The sequence below is a fragment of the Tamandua tetradactyla genome, chromosome 26 (assembly GCF_023851605.1).
Source record: "Tamandua tetradactyla isolate mTamTet1 chromosome 26, mTamTet1.pri, whole genome shotgun sequence".
Lineage (NCBI taxonomy): Eukaryota > Metazoa > Chordata > Mammalia > Pilosa > Myrmecophagidae > Tamandua > Tamandua tetradactyla.
In genome coordinates this window covers 21832933-21853188 of record NC_135352.1, presented here as the reverse complement: position 1 = coordinate 21853188, position 20256 = coordinate 21832933, and the positions used below count along the sequence as shown (strand labels likewise).

At 35.5% G+C, this 20256-nt stretch overlaps 1 protein-coding gene and 1 long non-coding RNA gene across 4 annotated transcripts in view; one reads left to right on the top strand and one right to left on the bottom strand.

Annotated features, from left to right (window-relative positions):
* The window catches only part of SLC7A2 (solute carrier family 7 member 2), a 67958-nt gene that overhangs the window by 11616 nt on the left and 36086 nt on the right, over positions 1-20256 (bottom strand). For 2 of the 3 annotated variants that reach the window (XR_013168966.1, XM_077144243.1), the window contains exons 2-8: positions 13561-13951; positions 12949-13104; positions 9847-10012; positions 8591-8724; positions 6001-6223; positions 4048-4187; positions 976-1078 (exon numbers count right to left, since the gene is read on the bottom strand). Coding sequence is in view for 2 of the 3 variants with exons in the window: in XM_077144243.1 (XP_077000358.1) it covers positions 976-1078; positions 4048-4187; positions 6001-6223; positions 8591-8724; positions 9847-10012; positions 12949-13104; positions 13561-13936 (1298 nt within the window). In the remaining variant the exon portion in view is untranslated. Of the gene's footprint in view, positions 1-975; positions 1079-3665; positions 3803-4047; positions 4188-6000; positions 6224-8590; positions 8725-9846; positions 10013-12948; positions 13105-13560; positions 13952-20256 lie in introns of all 3 variants that reach the window. The other variant, XM_077144244.1, reaches the window with a different exon arrangement.
* On the top strand, positions 2955-18238 carry LOC143669672 (uncharacterized). The gene is made up of 4 exons (XR_013168967.1): positions 2955-3011; positions 4970-5107; positions 16934-17018; positions 18138-18238. It is a non-coding gene; the product is annotated as an uncharacterized LOC143669672 (long non-coding RNA).

Genomic DNA, 20256 nt, shown 5'->3' with positions numbered 1-20256 from the left:
CAGTGTTCTGTATATAGTCTCTTATAGTTCATTTATCATAGTATTAAAGTTCTTGGTTTCCTTATTTATCCTGCCTAGATGTTCTATCTTTTGATAAGAGTGGGGTATTGAAGTCTCCAACTATTATTGTAGAAATGTCTATATTTTCCTTCAGTTTTGCCAGTGTTTGTCTCATATATTTTGGTGCATCATGGTTAGATGCATAAATATTTATGTTTTTATCTCTTCTTCGTGGATTGGCCCCTTATTAATACAGATTGTCCTTCTGCATGTCTTGTAACAGCTTTTCATTTAAAGTCTATTTTGTCCAATATCAGCATAGCTACCTCAGCTTTTTTTCTGGTTACTGTTTGTATGGAGTATCTTTTCTCCAGGCCTTCACTTTCAACCTATTTGTTGGGTTTAAGGTAAGTCTCTTATAGACAGCAATTAGATGGATTATACTTTCTTTATCCATTCTGTCAATCTGTGTCTTTTGATTCGGGAGTTTAACCCATTAACATTTAATGATATTACTATATAGGCAGCACTTATTTCAACCATTTTATCCTTTGGTTTTATATGTCATATCTTATTTTTGCCTCTCTTTTTACCTTTTATATATATATTTTTTTTACATGGGCAGGCACCGGGAATCGAACCTGGGTCCTCTGGCATGGAAGGCAAGTGTTCTTGCCTGCTGAGCCACCGTGGCCCGCCCTCTTTTTACCTTTTAGTTATCCTTACTGATACTCTTCTATTTTCTCCTCTAATTCTCTCTTTTCTTTCTTATCCTTTTAGGTTACAGAATTCTTTTTAATATGAAGGTCTCTTGTAGGGCAGGTCTTTGTTGATGACCTCTCTCGGTTTCTGCTTTTCTGTGAAAGTCAAACCCTATTTTTTTTTTTTTTCAGACAGTGAGCTCTAATTTTCTGTTCTCCCTGCATCCCACAAGATACTCAAGCTCAGAACTACCTGGCAAGGAAAACAACTCACCTGAGGATGAGAACACAGGCTGCAACCAGAGAGTAGGCCAGCAGAGTGCCAATGGACATCATGTCCACAAGCGCCTTCAGGTCAAACAGAAATGCCATCACAGCTATTGGGAAAAGAAAAGGAAGGTGAAGAAAACAGCCATACAGTAAATACCTTTAATGTCAGGGGCTACTGACTGATACTTTTTTTTTTTAGTACCAAGAATAAGTCAAAGTACAGAAAATGTGTTTCTCACAGCTAATAAGATGATATTTAGGTCATACAAACCGCTAATAAAATTTCAAAAACCTTCAACTATCTATCAAGTACAAAATACATTTATTTTAATTACTCAAAAATTAGATGGCCTGACAAAGAATGAACATATATATCAGCTTACTGTCCTTTGACACTTCAGAAAAAAAATGCTAAGAAATATTGGATAGCTTCTTTTAAAAAACTATTAAAAATTCAAACAGAAAAGCTTTCATTATAGATTTACATCATTTTAATTTCATCTACATTCTGAGTTATATCATACCCAGAATAATAAAATTTCCAATTTACAGTATATTTCTGATACAGCTTGAATTCTGATTGAAACCATGCATTCCAGCAGAATGCCTAGATTTGAGAAAGGCGCCAAATTACTTGCTCCTTTTGCATCAAATGCCAATGTTAAGACATAAAATCTACTTCACATAGCTGAATCGTTAACTCATACTTAGCAAATTTTTTCTCCACTGAAACATCAAAAATAGTGATAATATTAATTTGAATTTACTGTATGTGCCTGTCTACAACAGCAGACACCATGATAGAACACATCACATTATATTCATTTGGTGTTCCATACTGTCCACCAAGTTTTATGTGTCTATGATCTCATTTTATGCTCAGTTCAATACTTCTCTGAGACAGGAAATTATTTAGGTACAGCCACATGACATGGCCAGAATTCAAATTTTTTTGACCAGAAAACCCCAGCAATTTCATACAGCTTGACCTAATAGAATTATCATCCCTTACAGCTACTAGCTGAGGCAGAGTTCCACCTAAGCCTACAGTACCACGCTCTTTCTACAATATGATATTGTTTCTTTAAATACAGCACACGCCTTACTTTGAAAACTCTTCATTACTACTATAGTTGTATATTAGATTACTAAAATTTCAGTATGTTTTGTGAGAATCACAAACATACACAAACATATGGTAGCTAAAACAGAAGCAAAAGTTATTTACATGAGCTCTCTGATCTAAGCTAAAAAAACAAGCAAAGCGAATGTGTGGGGAGGTACAACATAACAGAAATACAATTTTTAGAGCATTTTTAAAAAAGCCTTCTATTACAACTATCTTCTTTTAATTATTACTTTCAAGATCTTACTGATTATGCTTTCAAATTAAATTCTTACTGAATGAAGTAGAAACAGATTTTTAAAAATTTATGAAAACAAAACAGGCTATTACTAGACAACTGAAATGATAAAAAAATCTTATAAAGTAAATAAAATGTGTGATCTTTCATCAAGAGATATTTATATACACTAACTTTAATATCATAAAGCACTATTTAATAAAGAAATGGGTTTTTAATCACCTAGATCTAAAATTTTATGGGGGTAGAAATCTCAACTCTGAGAAAAGAAGTGACTTTAGCCCCTCCAATGTATGTCTAATAAAATGACAAATTATTAGAAAACTTTGACAAAGTTGAGCTATTTAAGCAAATACTTTCTGACTATGAAAAAGTTCAGCTTCATATGTAATTAAGCATTTGTACTCTCTAACCAGTTTTCTCCACTATTCAGAGCCACAACAAAATTATCAGGTGGGTTTGGATTTTTACTATCAAGATCATCTATCATTTCATCTCTAAAGCTTGCTCAAGTCTTTCTCTGGCTTCTTATTACAATATCTCTAAGGCCTTTTTTTTTTTTGATCTACAGAATCTCTTTTAAAATTCCTGCATAGAATCAGAATCTGGTCAAAGGTTACTTACGTAGCTATTATGACATACCCAAAAGTAGGCATCTGGATTTTCTGAGAGTTATGTAAGTACCAAAACAGATGAAAGGAAAAACAGATTCCTAATGGGGGTCTAAGAGGAAACGGGAATTAATAACTCAGAGAACTGTGATTGCCAGGAAGTGTGCCTGTCTGCTATATCGAGGGCAGGGTTATAATGACCAGGGTCAGACTTGGACTTTTCTCATACTTAATTAAGTACAGGTAAAATTTAGCTTTCAGAAACATCCTATGCCCCTTTGCAATACTTACTTATATGCTAGACAAAAAGAAAATACCGGCTCATTTTTAATTAACATGCCAAAAATTAAGTAATTATTCTTCAATTAAGATTTCAGGTCTAAGAATATAATTTGATGTGCTAGCTCATTAATCAGAAAGGAGTACTTAATTCCTGATACACAATGGAGAACAATTTCAACCCTCTGAACATTGGTTAGAAGCCTGAAGGGTTAAAAACTGATGAACATAAAAACCCCAGAGGGTCAGTTGAGAAGGAATTTCAATATACCACCACCACCAGAATTTTCAGTTGTAATCTCAGTGGTGAAACCCTAATTTACCAGTGATTTTGTTCTTAACTTACATGCACAGCAAGCAGACCCTCTGGTTATAAGTTCATGCACGAGCATAAAACGCTCCAGTCCAATGCTGAAGGAGCCCATGTTTGTAAAGCTTACCAGAAATGACCCCTGCTGTCAAGGTGGCAGCAACTGGAGACTGCCTCTTACTCACTCTGGCAAGAAATCTAAACAGTAAACCATCCCGTGCCATGGCAAACAGAATTCGGGGTAAAGGGAACATAGAGCCCAGAAGACTGGAACAGAAAAATTCATAATCCACATGTGAGCTGTTGTTTTATTCTAGAAAGGTATACACAAGAAAAGACTGGGCACACTAATGTGCAGAACTTATGCCCCCCAAAACTCAAAACAGAAAACATTCACAAAAAGTTACTGACATTTATATAAATCAAAATAGAAAAACGACCGAACTTCCTATTGGCACAGTCCTCGATGGAAAAGATCCCCCTTTTCCTTATAAAAGTCAACCCTCTCTCACCTGCCACTGCACCCGATGATAAAGTAGCAATTAATGGTGTCTTCGTTTTGGAACTGATTTGAGCTAGACATTTGAAAAGTAACCCATCCTCCGCCATAGCATAGATTACACGAGGCATAGGGAAAATGGATCCAAGAAGACTGAATAAAAAGCAAACACATGCAGTATGGCAAATACATTCATGCAAGATTACATCCCAGAACTGAAATAAAACAATTATGTAAAACTCAGCATGATAGCTGTGATTATGCAGTCATGTTGGGCATTTAAAAATATTTGACAACATTTACTGTTGTGCTACTTATTGGTCTTTTGCAGATATCTGTCGAACAAAATTATCAGACTAAAAACAATATTGAAAGTAATTTGTGTTTGCCCACAATTATTAGTGAATTAAAACTAAGCAATTAAGATTTTTAAAAACACCAAAACCAAGCATATCATTAAGAATTTTTAGTGGAAATCACTCAGAAAACTTAATTCCTAAACTCTTTAATTAAAGAAGAGATTAGGCAATTTTATTTTAAAATACACCTCCTCATTAATTCAATTATTATTTATTTTGTGTATTTATTTTACCATTACTTTTTTCTCATAAACTGCTCTTTGATCAAATTATTAATAACTCCCAGTCTCATAACATAAGCAAAGTAGGCAAAAGCAAAAAAAAAAAAGATCAATTTAATGTAAACAAAGCTCATGTAAGTAGCCACGAATAAAAGTTAATAACAGTGAAGTTCAAGAAAAAAATTTTTGGATAAAATGTTTTGAATTATTTATGTGTTTAGTGGTTGCACCATACCATATACAACTTAGTTGTTAAAACTAAGCAGTTAAGAGATAAGTAAAATATTTTATTTTAAAAAATCTATCTTCTGGTGTGTGTATAAAATTGTATTTAAAAAATCGATCTGTTTTTAAGCTAGGTTGAGGGTGGCCACGGATGATTCTTTGTCCATCCTTTCTAAGATCAAGATAGAATGTCATCTTCACAGATTTCTGAAACTATTTGAAATTATTAAAAATAAACCTCACACCAGCAAATAGCTGAGACACCAAGGTGGGTAATTTCTAATTATTACTTAATATTATCTTGAATAGAAAATAAAAGGGATTTTGAGAGGGAAAAAAAGAGAAGTTGATGAACTATATAATTTCTTTTTCCAATTTCAGACTTGAAAAAATTATTTTTCACTTTAACTAGAATGAAATATCTTACTTATGATCATATATTCATTTGAAACATGAGTAGGTCGGGAAATGAGTTTTAAAATGTTAAAACAAGTGACCATCTGAACACTTGAGATTCAACTTTCCTTTCCTTTTCACAAAAATGTGACATAAATTCCCACCATTACTTTAAGAAGGATAATTTCTATTTCTAGAGCAAGTTCATGTGGACCAGTGTTAAGAGGAAAAGTCTGAATTTCACAACAAAAAGGAAACTATACTGAACAATACCATAGGATGTAGCTTCCATTCAGACTCAATATTACTTTGAAAGATAGCAGAACACATCAAGTCTGCCCATAAATTTCAGACACTGTGTAATACTGCAAATAACACCAAAGCTAGCAAAGAAATATGCTATCTTATATTTAAATCATTTAAAATTATTCAAATGACCTCATCTTAAAATTTTATAATACATATAAAATCAAATGTGTGGGTCCTATGTTTATGTAGGTGTACAAATGCTGTATATACTTCTACTGAGGCTTGTACCATTCATTATCTTTTTGAAAACCTGACTCATAACTAATAAGGAAAAACGTTTTTATCACTTTAGATTTTGATCTGGCATTTCTAAGCATAACATTCAGAGAATGCCTAGTTTTCTGTGTTAGTTCCAAGGACTAGGATATTTGAAAAACATACAAAAGCAACTCTTTAGGCACTGACAACGCTTTGCAGGAACCCAAACTGCCCCATCCCAAAAGGAATGCCATGTACCTTGTTGACAAAGCACAGAGAGAGCCTGCTGCTACAACATATTTGGCAGGACCCCATCCAACATATTCAAATGCTACAGGAAGGGGGCTCTTTTCATCCAGGAGGTAGTACGGCATCATAAGTGTCAAAGCTGCAGAGACCCCAAAATAGGCCATAAAGCAAACGAGCAAAGAAGTCACAATTCCAATAGGTATGGCTTTCTGGGGATTTCGGACTTCTTCACCTAAGGAAATAAAAGCGAAGGATTTGTATGTTTAATAAAACATTAAAGGGTCACTAGTAGACTGAAAGTGAACGGATGGAAAAAATATATACCATGCAAGTAGGAACCAAAAAAGAGCTGGGGTAGCTATATTAATATCAAATACAATCGAATTTAAGTCAAAAACAATTATGAGGGACAAAGACAGTCATTATATACTGATAAAGGGTTCAGTTCAAGGAGAAGATATAATGATTATAAACATAAGCACCTAACAGCAAAGCCCCAACATATATGAAGCAAATACTGAAAGATTTGAAGGGATAAATTGATGGTTCTACATTAACAGTAGGAGACTTTAATACACCACTCTCGATAATGGATAGAACATCTGGTCAGAAGATCAATAAGGAAATATGAGATTTGAATAATACGTGCAACCAACTAGACCTAACTGACATATGTAGAACACCGCACCCAAGAAAAACAGAATACACATTCTTCTCAAGTACACATGCAGCCATTCCCCAGGACAGACAATATGTTAGGTCACAAAACAAGTCTCAATAAATTCAAAAATACTGAAATTATGCATAGTATGTTCTCTGACCACAATGTAATAATGAAGCTAGAAATGAACACCAGAAGAGGAAATGGAAAATTCACAAATATGTAGGAATTAAATAATATATTCTTAAACAACCAACATGTTAAAGAGGAAATCACAAGGGAAAATAGAAACATCTTGAGACAAATAAAAATGAAATTTTTCACACAACATACCAAAACTTATGGGATGCAGCAAAGGCAGTGCTGAGCGGGAAATTTAAGCTCTAAATGCTTAAATTAAATTAGAAGAAAGACTTCAAATGAGATGCTTAACCTCAAGACTGGAAGAACTAGAAAAAAAAGAAGAAACTAACCAAAAGCAAACAGAAGAAAGGAAATTAAAAAGATTATAACAGTGATAAACAAAATAACAATAAAACAACGAGAGAATCAATATAACCAAAAGTTGGTTCTTGGAAAAGATCAATAGAAGTGACAAATCTTTAGCTGGACTTACAAAAAAGAAAGAAAAAAACCAGAGGATACAAATTAGGAAAATCAAATATGAAAAGAGGGACATTACTTTACTACCAACCCTGCTGAAATAAAAAGGACTTTAAGAGGAGTCCATCACAACTGTACACCAATAAATTAGACAATCCAGATGAAATAGACAAATCCTTAGAAACACACAACTACCTACACTGACTCAAGAAGAAATAGAAGATTTCAACAAATCAATTATTAGTAAAGAGATTGAAACAGTCATCAAACACCTCCCAAGAAAAAAAAGCTCAGGACCAGGGGAATTCTACCAACCTTTCAAGTAGACAACTCCAATTTTGCTCAAACTCTTCCGAAAATTTGAGGAGTAGGAAACATTCCCTAGTACATTGTATGAGGCCAAACCACCATAATACCAAAGCCAGATAAAGATATTGCAAGAAAAGAAAATTACAGAGCAGTATCTCTTTTGACTATACATGCAAATATCAATAAAATACTTGTGAATTGAATCCAACAGCACATTAAAAGAATTATACACCATAATCTAGTGGGTTTTATCTCAGGTATGCAAGGGTGATTCAACATAAGAAAATCAATTAATGTAATACATCACATTAACAGAGTAAAGCGGGAAAAAAAAATCCCAACACGATCATCTCAACTGATGCAGAAAAGGCATTTGACAAAATCCAGCACTGTTTCTTTGTGAAAACACTTAGAACACTAGAAATAGAAGGAAAGATCCTCAACATAAGGGGAACCTATGAAAAACCCAAAGCTAACATCATACTTAGTAGTATTCAAAGACTGAAAGTTTTCCCTCTAAGATTAGGAAGAAGACACGGATGCAATGACATAAACCCAAGGAAGCACTTACAGAGCAAATCTGACATAAATACTTTCTTGTGTAGGATAAAGAAGAATTACCAAGATAAGTTTTGTCTAATTAAGGAGAACATTTAAGAGTCTGATCATCATCTGTTACTCATTGTGACAGCACTTGCAGAAAGAAGGCTAAGAACAGTAATTAACAATAATATTTGTAAAATATTTGACACTTGCAAAATATTTTTCATATGTTATCTTAGGCAATCTGTAGAATATCTGAGAGGTAGTGCTGCTATTTCAATTTTGCCAATAAGGAAACCAAGGTCCAGAGAGTTTTACTAAGTTTATTTTTATCATATTCAGCAAGCATCACAGCTAGGTCTAGAACCAACCCTCTGACCCCAAATCCCACTCTCTTTCCTCAGCTCTGTTTCCACTTGTGCAAACTCATATTGTAGAAGGAAAACCTTTTCCTTCTACCTAGAGCCAAGACTCTGCTCTTACCAGTCGTTGCAATACAGTCAAATCCCACAAAGGCATAAAAGCAGGTTGCAGCACCAGCCAAGGTTCCTGCAAAGCCGTAAGGCATAAAGCCACCGGCTCCATAGAGACTTGTTCCATTCTCAGAAGGCGGGTCTCTAAGGAAGAGAACAAATGCATTCCAAAGTGATTTTCATAGAAAACTGCTTCTCCTAGTAACTTGTTTCAAACTGCATTCTTGGGAGGCTGTGTTCGTCATCGTTTTTAAGCTGATGTATATAAAATTTAACCCTGACTCTCTCACCCTAACCTAGAGTGGTGCTGGTGTCCTTAAAGATGGCATCCTTTGGAACCCAAACCCAGGCAGGAGATGAGAGCAGACCCCCATAAAGACCAGTGCAGGGGGATAAAGACAGGAGAATCCTGTGAATGCCTTTTCCTGAGAATCCATTCTTTGACTTATAAATCGAAAAGTTGGGTGGACTGCACACCTTTAAATTCACTAAGAAGACATCTGAAAAGGAGCAAGTAAATTCCCTGTACTGACATTGGATATGAATATTTTATTTTGTTAAAAAGTTGCATAAAATCAGAGGTTAATAGTTTTCTGCCTCAGCTGAATAATAACAAACATCTGTCAGGAAAACTGTAAGTGTGTACCACTTCATGCACGAGATATATCTCTACCCTTATTTCACATACACATAGGGGTATGACAATCAAACAAATCTAAGGATGAATTCTTTATAAAGTATACAATAATTATTAATTTAGCTTTTGAGGATCTCAGGTTTAATGGGATAGGCACAAACAATTCTGCGTATGGAGCCAAGAATGTTCTCCAAAAAACAAGGCCTCGACATTACTAAAAAGAAAGCATGCACGAACTCAAAAATACTGAGGGTTATTTAGACGTGGCAAACTGCTGGGCAAAAGAAATAAAGTCCTTCCAATGGTTAGCATCTCCGCTGGCTCTTCCTCTAAACCTAGAACAGAGTGTGAGGTTGGGGAACCTGAAGCCACATGGCTTCAAATAGCTGCTCACTAACAAGCATCACCCATAGGCTTGAATTTGGGCAGGAGCTGGATAAAAACGTGGCATAACCGAACAGTCCCTCAGAGAGCTCACAGAAGCAGAAGGTTTGAGAACCTCTATTCTAGAAGGAAACTTGCACATGCGCTCCTTTAAAACGTAACATAAAACAAAAGTCGGCAGATAGAAAATAAGAAAGAAAAAAAAAAAACCCTCAAAGCAGGAAGTGACAAAGCAAGTATTTTACCTGGCACACGCTGATATGTTTTTGAGAAATTCTTCACTGATTTTCCAGTTAGCCACATTGCCTTTCACGAACCCAGCAACCATAACAAAAAGAAGGACCAGGATATTTATAGCCGTGAAGATTTTATTCACCCAAGCAGACTCTTTCACTCCAAAAGATAAAAGACCTATAGAAAAATAAAGAGCATTTTAATTTTTACCTATGCTTAGGAAAGGCAATGGCCTTTTGAGCCTATTATATGCTTTATACATATATTTTATTCATATAATATAATGTGGCAAGGTCTTACTTAGCTACTTAATTGTGACAGTGACTTCTAAATACAGAAGACAAATCATGCTCACAGTCAGAAGTTACCACATTCTCTAAAAAAGTCTGTGAATCTAATACTTTGGGCTATTATCAAAGGGTATGTAGAGATAAAGTAACACCTAGTTTTAATGAAATGCATGAGGTATGAATAAAATAAATCGTGATCTCCTCTCCAGAATTTTGCATGTGTAAATTCACACACACATACATTTCCATATCAACAAATACATAACCTTACTTTTAACACCCACTTAATCTTCCACTATAGGAGTTACTAACTATACTTCAATCACTTATTTGTACATGATCATGTCACACTTAATTTTTTACAACTGTAAATCACTCTTTTATATATTATAACATAGTATCGATTATAAATAAAGCATAACCATCCTTTTGTACATATCTTTGTATACTTTCTAATTATCACTTTACAATTATTTTCTATAAGGTAATACAGTAGCAAACTGTATGCATGTTTATAAAAAGCTTTTGGTTTATAATTCCAAATTTAAACTGCCTGTTTTTTTTTCTATTAGTGTATTCTTGTTCATATTGATTTATAAGATTTTTTTACATACTAATGTTATAAGATCTTTGTCTATTGATATAATAGGTATTTTTTCCCCAGTTTATCATTTGCTTTGTTGTTGATTTTATCTATCTATTGGGAAGATTTTAAAACTGTATTAATCTGATCTATGTATTTTTCCTTTTCAATGTCTACCTTTAGAGAAGATCTTCCTTACCATTAACCTAAAAATATTCCCTTTTGTTTCTTTCCAGTGGTATTATGATTATATTTATAATATTTATATCTTTAATCCATCTTGCATAAGATATGAATTACAGACTTAAAGTTTTCTTTTTTTACAACTGGGGAAATGATGGCTACGAAACTATTATGCCATGTATTTAGTTGCTTTGTCCCCTTATCTACACTACCCATCGTCAAATAAGCAAAGTTTTCCAAGCAGAAAGATGAGAGAAGGTGAATTTCATTCTTCTGCCAGAATAATTCCCAGAATCATTTACTATGACTATAGTAAAGTTATAAGGAAAACCATATGGTCTGCAAAATTATCGATGTATTTATACATTGTCTAATTGTCTCTTGGGTTAGGACTACTGCTATAAACCTTGGAGAAAAACACAGCCACCTTTATGTTTTGAGTAAGTTTCCCAACACCCTGCAAACACCTGCTACTCTGAGATCCTCACCGCCCACCAGGAGCTTAGCCAATGAAACTGTCACCTAAATTCTCCACATGCTTCCCTTACACCTTTAATAAAACAACAGAGCTTCAGTTGGCAAGACATTTGGTGTTATAGTATGAATAAAGATTTATAATAGGAGGGTTTGAACTTCAGAGTCCAAAACCAGAGTTACCATGTAAGCTTAGTCTATATTTAAAGGACACCTGACAATGAAAAGTATGCAGAATAGATGATGCAGGCCAAAAATGAGTCCTGCCATGAAATTTAATGTCTTTGACTGTGTCACAGCTTCATGCCTCTCATCATTTAGAGATTAAAACTGAATATTTTAATTTCACTGAAATCGTCCACCAAAACAATACAATGTAAAAATTTAATATTAGCAAGGCAGTTAAGAAATAAAAAGAAAAAAATTATCTATCACCTTTTAAAAACAGATTCAACTTTTTTCTCAATATTGAAGCAAAATGCAAAATATTTGACCTATAAATTTTGTTCATGTCCCTATCTCCATCACAATATAAAATATTTAATTAACTACTGGCTTTTACACAGGTAAAGCTATTTTTTTAATTATATAATTTTGCAAATAAATATTTAAGAATAGAACGAAAGGGTAGATTACCCAGGATAAGTCAAGTAGGAACTGGGAACAAACATGGATTTATTCTAAGTACAATGAGAAAAGCCACTGATGGGCTGAAGCAGGAGTGCACGTAGGGTTGCCAATCAAAATAGAAAGTGTTCACATAAAAACAATAAATATAAAGTGACAACAGGGATCAGTTATGCCTACAGAAGAATGTTTGCTCCCATCTGAGTGCATGGTATGTACCAAGCACGAAGCCTGTGAAACTATGTAGTCAACACTTCTATCCTCAATTTATGGAGGAGCAAACTAAGTCATGGAAAGATTCAGGAAACCGTTCAATGTCACAAGGCTAGTAAGTGGCTTAGTGGGATTGAAAACTGATTTCTCTGACTCTAATTCCTGTTCCCTCTCTAAACCACTCTGCTACAATACTGATGGAAAACCAAAAAATTCCAGTATCAAGAATGTTTTGTCTACATTAAAAATTACAGGTGGTTTGAATATGTTTCCTTTTCAACCAGATGCCAACAGTGACATCCATGCCGCCATGAAAGCATGAATAGAAAAACAGGCTTCCTTCCAGAAATGGTATGCTTTCAAAAATCCTTAGCTGTATCTAATAAGATGAACTAATGCCAAGACAGCAGACATTCTTTCTTATTTAAACTTCAAGACAAACTCCTACAAACCTCCAATTAGTATCATACAACTGATGCGATTCATCCAATTAGTTAGTGCATTCCAGATGCCATTTACTCCGAAGTGCTATTTCTACCACCCCACACAATTTGGATTTTTTTTGAAACACCCTATTACACAAGAAAAATGAGATTCCAGCCAGTGATGAAGTCTACAGCTCCCCAACAGTAACATCAGAGGATCTAGTCTTGGTAACTCTGGCTCCAAAATCTGTAGCTACCTATTTTCCCTGGACAATTACTCTGGCTCAGTCTGGCAAAAAGCATAATTGGTTTTCTTACCTGCCAGAAGTAATATCAGACACACAGCAAAGAAATCTGGATACTCGGCAAGGCCGGTATAATTCATTTTGAAGTATGCCTTGAAAAACTGACCAATCTGTTTGCTAAGAAGTTCATCAAAGGTGCCACTCCATGCTCTTGCAACGCTTGACGTACCTTTCCAAAACACAACATATTTAGAAGACACACGTTTAGTCGCGACAAATGAATATAACATCACTTGCAGCTCCATTCTTGGATACACACAAAATTGAAAATTTTAAACACATATAAATCGATCTTAATTTTATAATCATGTGATCTTAATTTTATAATCATATAACAGTAATTAAACGTCCTTAGCTGGGGAAGCAGACAGCTTTGTATGCATTAAAGAACTATAATATTTTCCAAGAGGGTTCAAACTCACTAAAAGGTATATTGAGAGACGAAATTGAATCATGCCATTTTACGATTACAAGGAGGCATTTGAGAGATGAGAAAAAGGAGGCAGGGATGCGTTGACTCACATAAAAGCAGCTAAGCAGTGCAGACCTGGTCTGGCCCCCAGCGGGCTGACCCAGGAATGCCCCTTCTGCACTCACACGATTTAGACTCATTTTCGAAACATACCTATCACATAAGATAAAATGAGATTCCAGCCTGTGATAAAGGCCCACAGCTCTCCAACAGTGACGTAAGTGTATAAGTACGCAGACCCGGTCTTGGGAACTCGGGCCCCAAATTCGGCATAGCATAGGCCTGCCATCACCGAAGCGAGGGCAGCAATGAGGAAGGAAACGACAATACTGGGGCCAGAATCTGCTTTGGCAACTTCCCCGGCCAGAACGTAAACCCCGGCGCCAAGGGTGCTGCCAACCCCCAGGGCGATGAGGTCCATCGTGGATAAGCAGCGGCATAATTTGGAGTCTTCTAGACTGTCCAGGGGGACGACTTTTCTCCGGATCAGACACCGGGCAAAAGACAGGGCTGCTCTGCAGGGAATCATCCTGAAGAAGGCAACCTGAGGAGAAGGGAAAAGGTCAGAAGCTACACCTGGCCGGCACAGTTAGGGCAGCTCTATTTTCTTTACTGGTTGGCCCAAGGGGCATCAGGGGGAGGGTTTGAGAAACCGAGGCTGTGAATTCCCTGCAGTTCATTCAAACATGTCTCTTTATAAGCAACTGCCACAAATGGCTTTCTTGGGGAGCAGAGCACTAGGAGCCATGGGTAATTACAAAGATTTGCCACATTTGTTCATTTACGACAATTCTGTAAGATATGTCAGTAGGAACATACGCTAAAGAAATGGCTGCTGGTGTCCTTGCTACAAATAAGAAAGAGGGTGAATTACCTCCTCTTTTAGGTTTTCCTCTCTCTCTCTCTCTCTCTCTGTTTTCCAATTATACATTCAACTCATGGATTTCATGGCTTTCCCTACATGCCAGGGGTTGGGTGGAAAAGGGTCTGTTTCATAGATATGATCTCTGGCTTTACAGCTCTTACAGTCTAGCCATTGTCTAACTGGAGGTAAAAATGCTATCACTATATATTCTATAACTTCATCAAATACATGTGAGCTTCTCTGTTTTCATTTTAAATATTTAATGCAAACCCAACTGAACCTTTCAGAATGAATCATTCTCCAAAAAACATGCTTGGATTTTCCTAGCTAGAACTGCTGTTAAACTATTCTTTTAATGAGGAGTTGGTACTAAAATACACACGATATTACTTGAGATTTCTAAATAAATAAGTAAATTTAAATTCCACACTGAGTATTAGTATATGTTTTTTTTAAATGGAAGGAATGAAGTAGGTAGAAAGCCTCTTCCCTCTCAGCCCAAACAACCTAACAGTGGGAAAAAAACATCAGGTTCTAAAAGTTTAGATTTTAATTTTATTTTAGCGAGAAAAAAACACACAAATGACAATGAAAAAGTCTAAAACAGATTTACCAAAAATTTAACAGTAATTATCTTGAAGTAGTCGTTTTTTAGTTCTTTATACGCTAATATGTATTTCACATAATGGCTATTGCACTGCTAAGTTTTTCTAAATTATCTGCAATGAATATGTATAATATGTACAAAAATATAAAAAATGAAAAGCCCTTTATATGACTACAGAGACATATAACTCACTAGACTAGGAAATAACTGAAGAATAAGGAATATAATATTATTTACAGCTTTTTTAGTCAACAAATTAAAATGTACTTAAGCATAAACATGGCAATACCACGTTTGCCACCTGTCCTTAACATTTATCTACAGACCCTGAAAGCTATTTCCTTCAACTTCATTGTATTCATCATCAATAATCTAAACGCATGAGATCAGAGCATCTTCTCTGAGAAGTTCAGAGCGTTCCATTCAATAAAATAAAACTCTGAAGAGGGTTCAACCTTGACCTCTGGAAAACAAAACCGTTTATAGAAATAGTTTTATTTAAAAACAAAAATATTAAATAGAATACATTTTCTATACCAAATCGAAATGAGCTGTTGCTACTACAGAAAGAGATATTTCTGGAACATGAGTGATCTGGGTTTCACATTAAATCCAGGAGATGGAGTAATTCATTGAGATGACATTTCTGATTCTCCAATATTCAGACTTCCAAATTCAAAACCTATCAATACTTCTATAAACCAAATACATATCAATGTGTATCCCCAGCTAACCTTACTTCTCCTATCACACATCTAGAAGGGAGGGTAGGGACAATCAAGAAATAAAATGTTGGAAGTTATATAAGACCAATTTGGGGTGGAGGGGGGTACTTACGAAATGATGAGCTTTGCTAATATTTTAAGAGTGTTTATACAGAGCTGCACAAAGAACAAGAATTAAGGATCACTGCCAAGTGAAAACGGACCAAAAGAGAAGACCCTTTGAATTTATGCAATGATTGAAGATTACGTGAAAATCACATGACTTAAGAAATACACTGATATACAAAATGAAGTATACCTGTTTGCCATTTAACTAAAAACCCTCTCTTGATAAAGTACTTGACTAACCTCAACTTCCATGAATAAAATATATAAATTCCACAACTACTGCAGATTTAAAGAGAAAGAATCTGAAAGGACGCAAGGAATACTAAAAAGCATTTGATTTAGGGGGAAGTTGATAAGGGTGTGGGTGAGCTTTTATTTATTTATTTTTTTCCCTAGCATTGTCACAATGTTATTGGTAATATTTCTAAAATGTTTCTATGCAAATAAAGAGATGAGCAAGCCAACCAACAAACAAAACTTTTTTTGAAAATAAACACTTTCGTTATTAATGATGACCAAAACTAAATAAAGTGACCCACATCTCTTCATTATAAAATTGAATTTAATGCACTCCATAGCATCACAAGGAGCAGAACTGTTCACAGAAATCTGTCGCTTTAATCAGACAAGATTTAATTCTGAAGGCAGATAAGATCTGAAACTATTTGCCCATTTTATGTGCATTTTCTATGCTGCTCTGAGGAAATACAACAAAAATGCCATTTGTCAGATATTCATTTACTTTTAACAGAAAAGCACACGTCAGAAACTCTTCTCAGAACTGAAAGGTTACTCAACATCCTTTGCAAACAATCTCAACTACGCACAACCTGATAAAATACCGACAGGAGAAAAGGAACTCAAAAATATATTGGGTCAATTTACTGAATCATTATTAAACAAACATTTATTGAGTCCCAGCAGGTGTAGCATAGAGTTTAAGAGATTAAAAAAAAAAAAATGACAACCCTGTGCTTTCGTAAATTATGCTTTTGCAGTGACACATTGATGTATGAAAATTGAACAGCAACAGGGGAATGAGAAAAAAAAAAGAATGTGATTTGATATTTATACATTTTAAAGTTTTATTAACTTTTCATTTTTAAAAAATTAAAATGGATAAGCTTCTTATGTGAAACGGTATGACAACCTTAGTCTCGTTTCTAAAAAGAATTTTCACTGATGAAAAAAAATACACACACACCTATCCCTTTTATTCAGGTCTGTGCCCACACGTGTCTGCAAGGGGCTCTGGCCCAGGGATTCAACAATAAATACATCCTGATAACAGGCAGGTATTCTGAAGGTGAGTCTATCGGTCCGGAGGGCACAGGCTTTAAGTTGCTTCCCCAGGAGCAGACCAAGATCTGCACTATTGCTCCCACTGTCAGCTGCTGCCCTGTGGCCCAGGCTTCATATTTAACATGAACCCACATGCATGTGATAACGGAGTATCAGAGTCAGGCAGGGAAGAGGCCCTGGAACACGAGTGATCTAGGTTTCACATTAAATCCAGGAGATGGAGTAACTCATTGAGATGACATTTCTGATTCTCCAATAGTCAGACTTCCAAATTCAAAACCTATCAAAACTTCTATAAACCAAATACATATCAATGCATATCCCCAACCAGCCTTATTTCTACTATCACACATCTAGAAGGGAGAGTAGGGACAATCAAGAAATAAAATGACCTGGGCCTCACGATATAAAAGCTTCAATTTAAACCCCTATCATGTCGGGAGAAAAGAAGTATAACTAATAAAGTATCAGTGGCAGAGAGAGTTCAAAGAGTTGAGAGGCTACTCTGGAGGATGCTCTTATGCAAGCTTCTCTTAGACCTTGCTACCTGTCATAACTTGCCAGACCCCAACCAGCACCATTCCACCCAACCCTAAAGAACTCCTAGAGTGATACAGAAGATTCTACAAAGGTTCCATGCACTAGAGTAACTTTCCAGAAACCTACAACCTCCAGATGGGTCCCTGGACCAGATAAGTCCTGAAAACTAGAGGGGCCAGCCTCTCTAGAACATCAGATAGTTCCATCTTCCTATTCCATATTAGTGACAGCCCCTTTCAGCATGAAAAAGTTAGAATGGCCATAGCCCAAACACCCCTAAAGAGTGGAATAGAATGATCAAAGGGGATGGTGGAGTTATACAGAGAAGGTAGGGTTTAACACATGAGTATGACTACTGAATCATTATATTGATATTTCTTTTAGTCTCCAGCATCTTAGAGCATCTAGAAGAAAAAACCTGAAATTGTGGAATTGTAACCCATGTCAAACTCTGAAATACGATCTATAATTAATTGTGGTGCTGTGCTTGGAAATTTATTGCTTTTTTGTATATATGTTATTTTTCACAAAAAAAGAAAAAAAAAGTTGATTGTGATGATAAAAAAATATTTATTCCTTCTAGACTCCTATGTCCTGGAGTATTTAGAAGGAAAAATCTGAGAGGACTGTATGGTAGCCCATGATAAACTCTGGGTTGTGTCTTCTACTTATTGAAAAGTGGTTTGAAAACTACTGCTTTTTTCTTTCTTTGTTTTGTATATGTTATATTACACAATAAAAAAAATTTTTAAAGTAAAAAATAAACTCTTACCATGTCACAAATGTATCTCATGACATCAGTAATAGATATGGGTCTTTCCTCAACAGACAATTATATTACTAGGGCTCTCTAATGGAGAGGAAAATATGCTCCTTTACTTTACATTTGAACATGTAATTTAGCTATGCGAGGGCCACGAGAGGTTGACAATATGCTCTGCAGCAGCAGTCTTCACCAATTTTAAATAAGCCCGATGATACAGTTGCATCTCCCTTCACTTCCTGCCAACATTGAATTCAACACTTTTAAGACAGGTAACTTGATGGGTCCCCTAAGAATTCTTCCCAACAAGCTAAATTCTTCTTTAGCAACTTGGAACTACCTCTTCTGAAAACTGACATGGCAGAATTTTAGGTCTAGTAATTCCCTAGCCCTAATGACTGACCCCACCGCAGAGCAGACTTCTTCCCAGCTTCCCACAGAAATCTTTCCAAATCTACTTAAGGTCAAAAGTCGATCCTAGATTTTCACTTTGGCTCAAAAGGTTAAGGTAGCATTTACGCAGATAGAAATGAATCCTGCCCCGCCTTCCCTGAGCAAAGGGTGAAATTTCAAACTTAATCCTCGATATCGGTATCCCAGACACTGACAAATAAATCTTACAGGAGAAAGGCAGTTAGAAGTAACTATGACAAACAGTGGGGCAGATATTCCAACAAAACCTCAACAAATTCGCCTGTCTGAATTATAACCAACTTTTCTGTCCTCACTTGAGTTGCTAGTTTTCCGGTAAGACAACTGCACCTTCTGCTTTTGGAAAGATTGGGGAAAAAGTAATTATGCCATCTAGAACTGGGATCTTTGCCCCTTTCTTTTTCTTTTCTCCAAACTAGACCTTTTGATTTTGTACTCTCCCAAACCGACATCAATTACATTTCTACAACTTTAAAGTTCCAAAATAGATTTTCAAATCATATTCCACACCAAATTATTTGGTTAAAGGAAAAAAAGATATAAGCATAATACTAAGGAATTACTGACTTTTCTCTCATTCTTGTTATTTAGTTTTGACAAATTAACTTAACCCCCCCAAATATACTTTCATATACCTTTCACTTATATTTGGTTCAAAACACTTTTCCCCAAACTTTCTGAACAATTTCTTCCTCCAAAGTTTTGCCTGAATAGTTGAATGCTAATGTAGAAATACGTAAAAACGAAGGACACAACGGAAAGCCTCTGCAAAGGCACAACCATGACAGATATAATATCATTTTATATTTTCTTCCCTTTATATGTCAAGTCAGTCCTGCAGGAAATTAGATTAAAAATACAGTATTTCAAATTTTCTGATAGAGAAACCAGACATAGGCATGTAACTTTCCTAAAGTCATTCAACAAACTAGCACAGAATTCTGTAAAAAGTTTCTGGTGCCTCAAAACATGCTAATCCATTTAACTTTAGTAATTACAACAATACAGCAGGGAAAGGCCATGCTTAATCATCTCATTCAAACAGAGGCAGAACAGGGAAAAAAATTTTGAGTCCAACTTTTATTTTTAGGGTTGGGAAAGGAGAGTAAAAAAAAGTGAGAGCCTCTTTGTTGCTCAGATGCAACCTTTCTCTAAGACAACTCGGGAAGGTGAACTTACTGCCTTCCTCCCTGCATGGGACATGACTCCCAGGGGTATAAACCTCCCTGGCAACTTGGGACGGGCACCCAGCATGAGCTGAGACCCAGCATCATGGGATGGAGAAAGCCTTCTTGGCCAAAAATGGGGAAGAGAGAAATGAGACAAAATAGGGTTTCAGTGGCTGAAAGATTTCAAACAGAGCTGGGAGGTTAGCCTGGAGGTTATTCCTGTGTATTATACAGATATTCCTTTTAAGTTTTTAGTGTATTAAACAGTTAGAAGGAAATACCTGAAACTGTTAAACCATAATCCAGTAGGCTTCTTTTTTTAAAAAAATACTTTTATT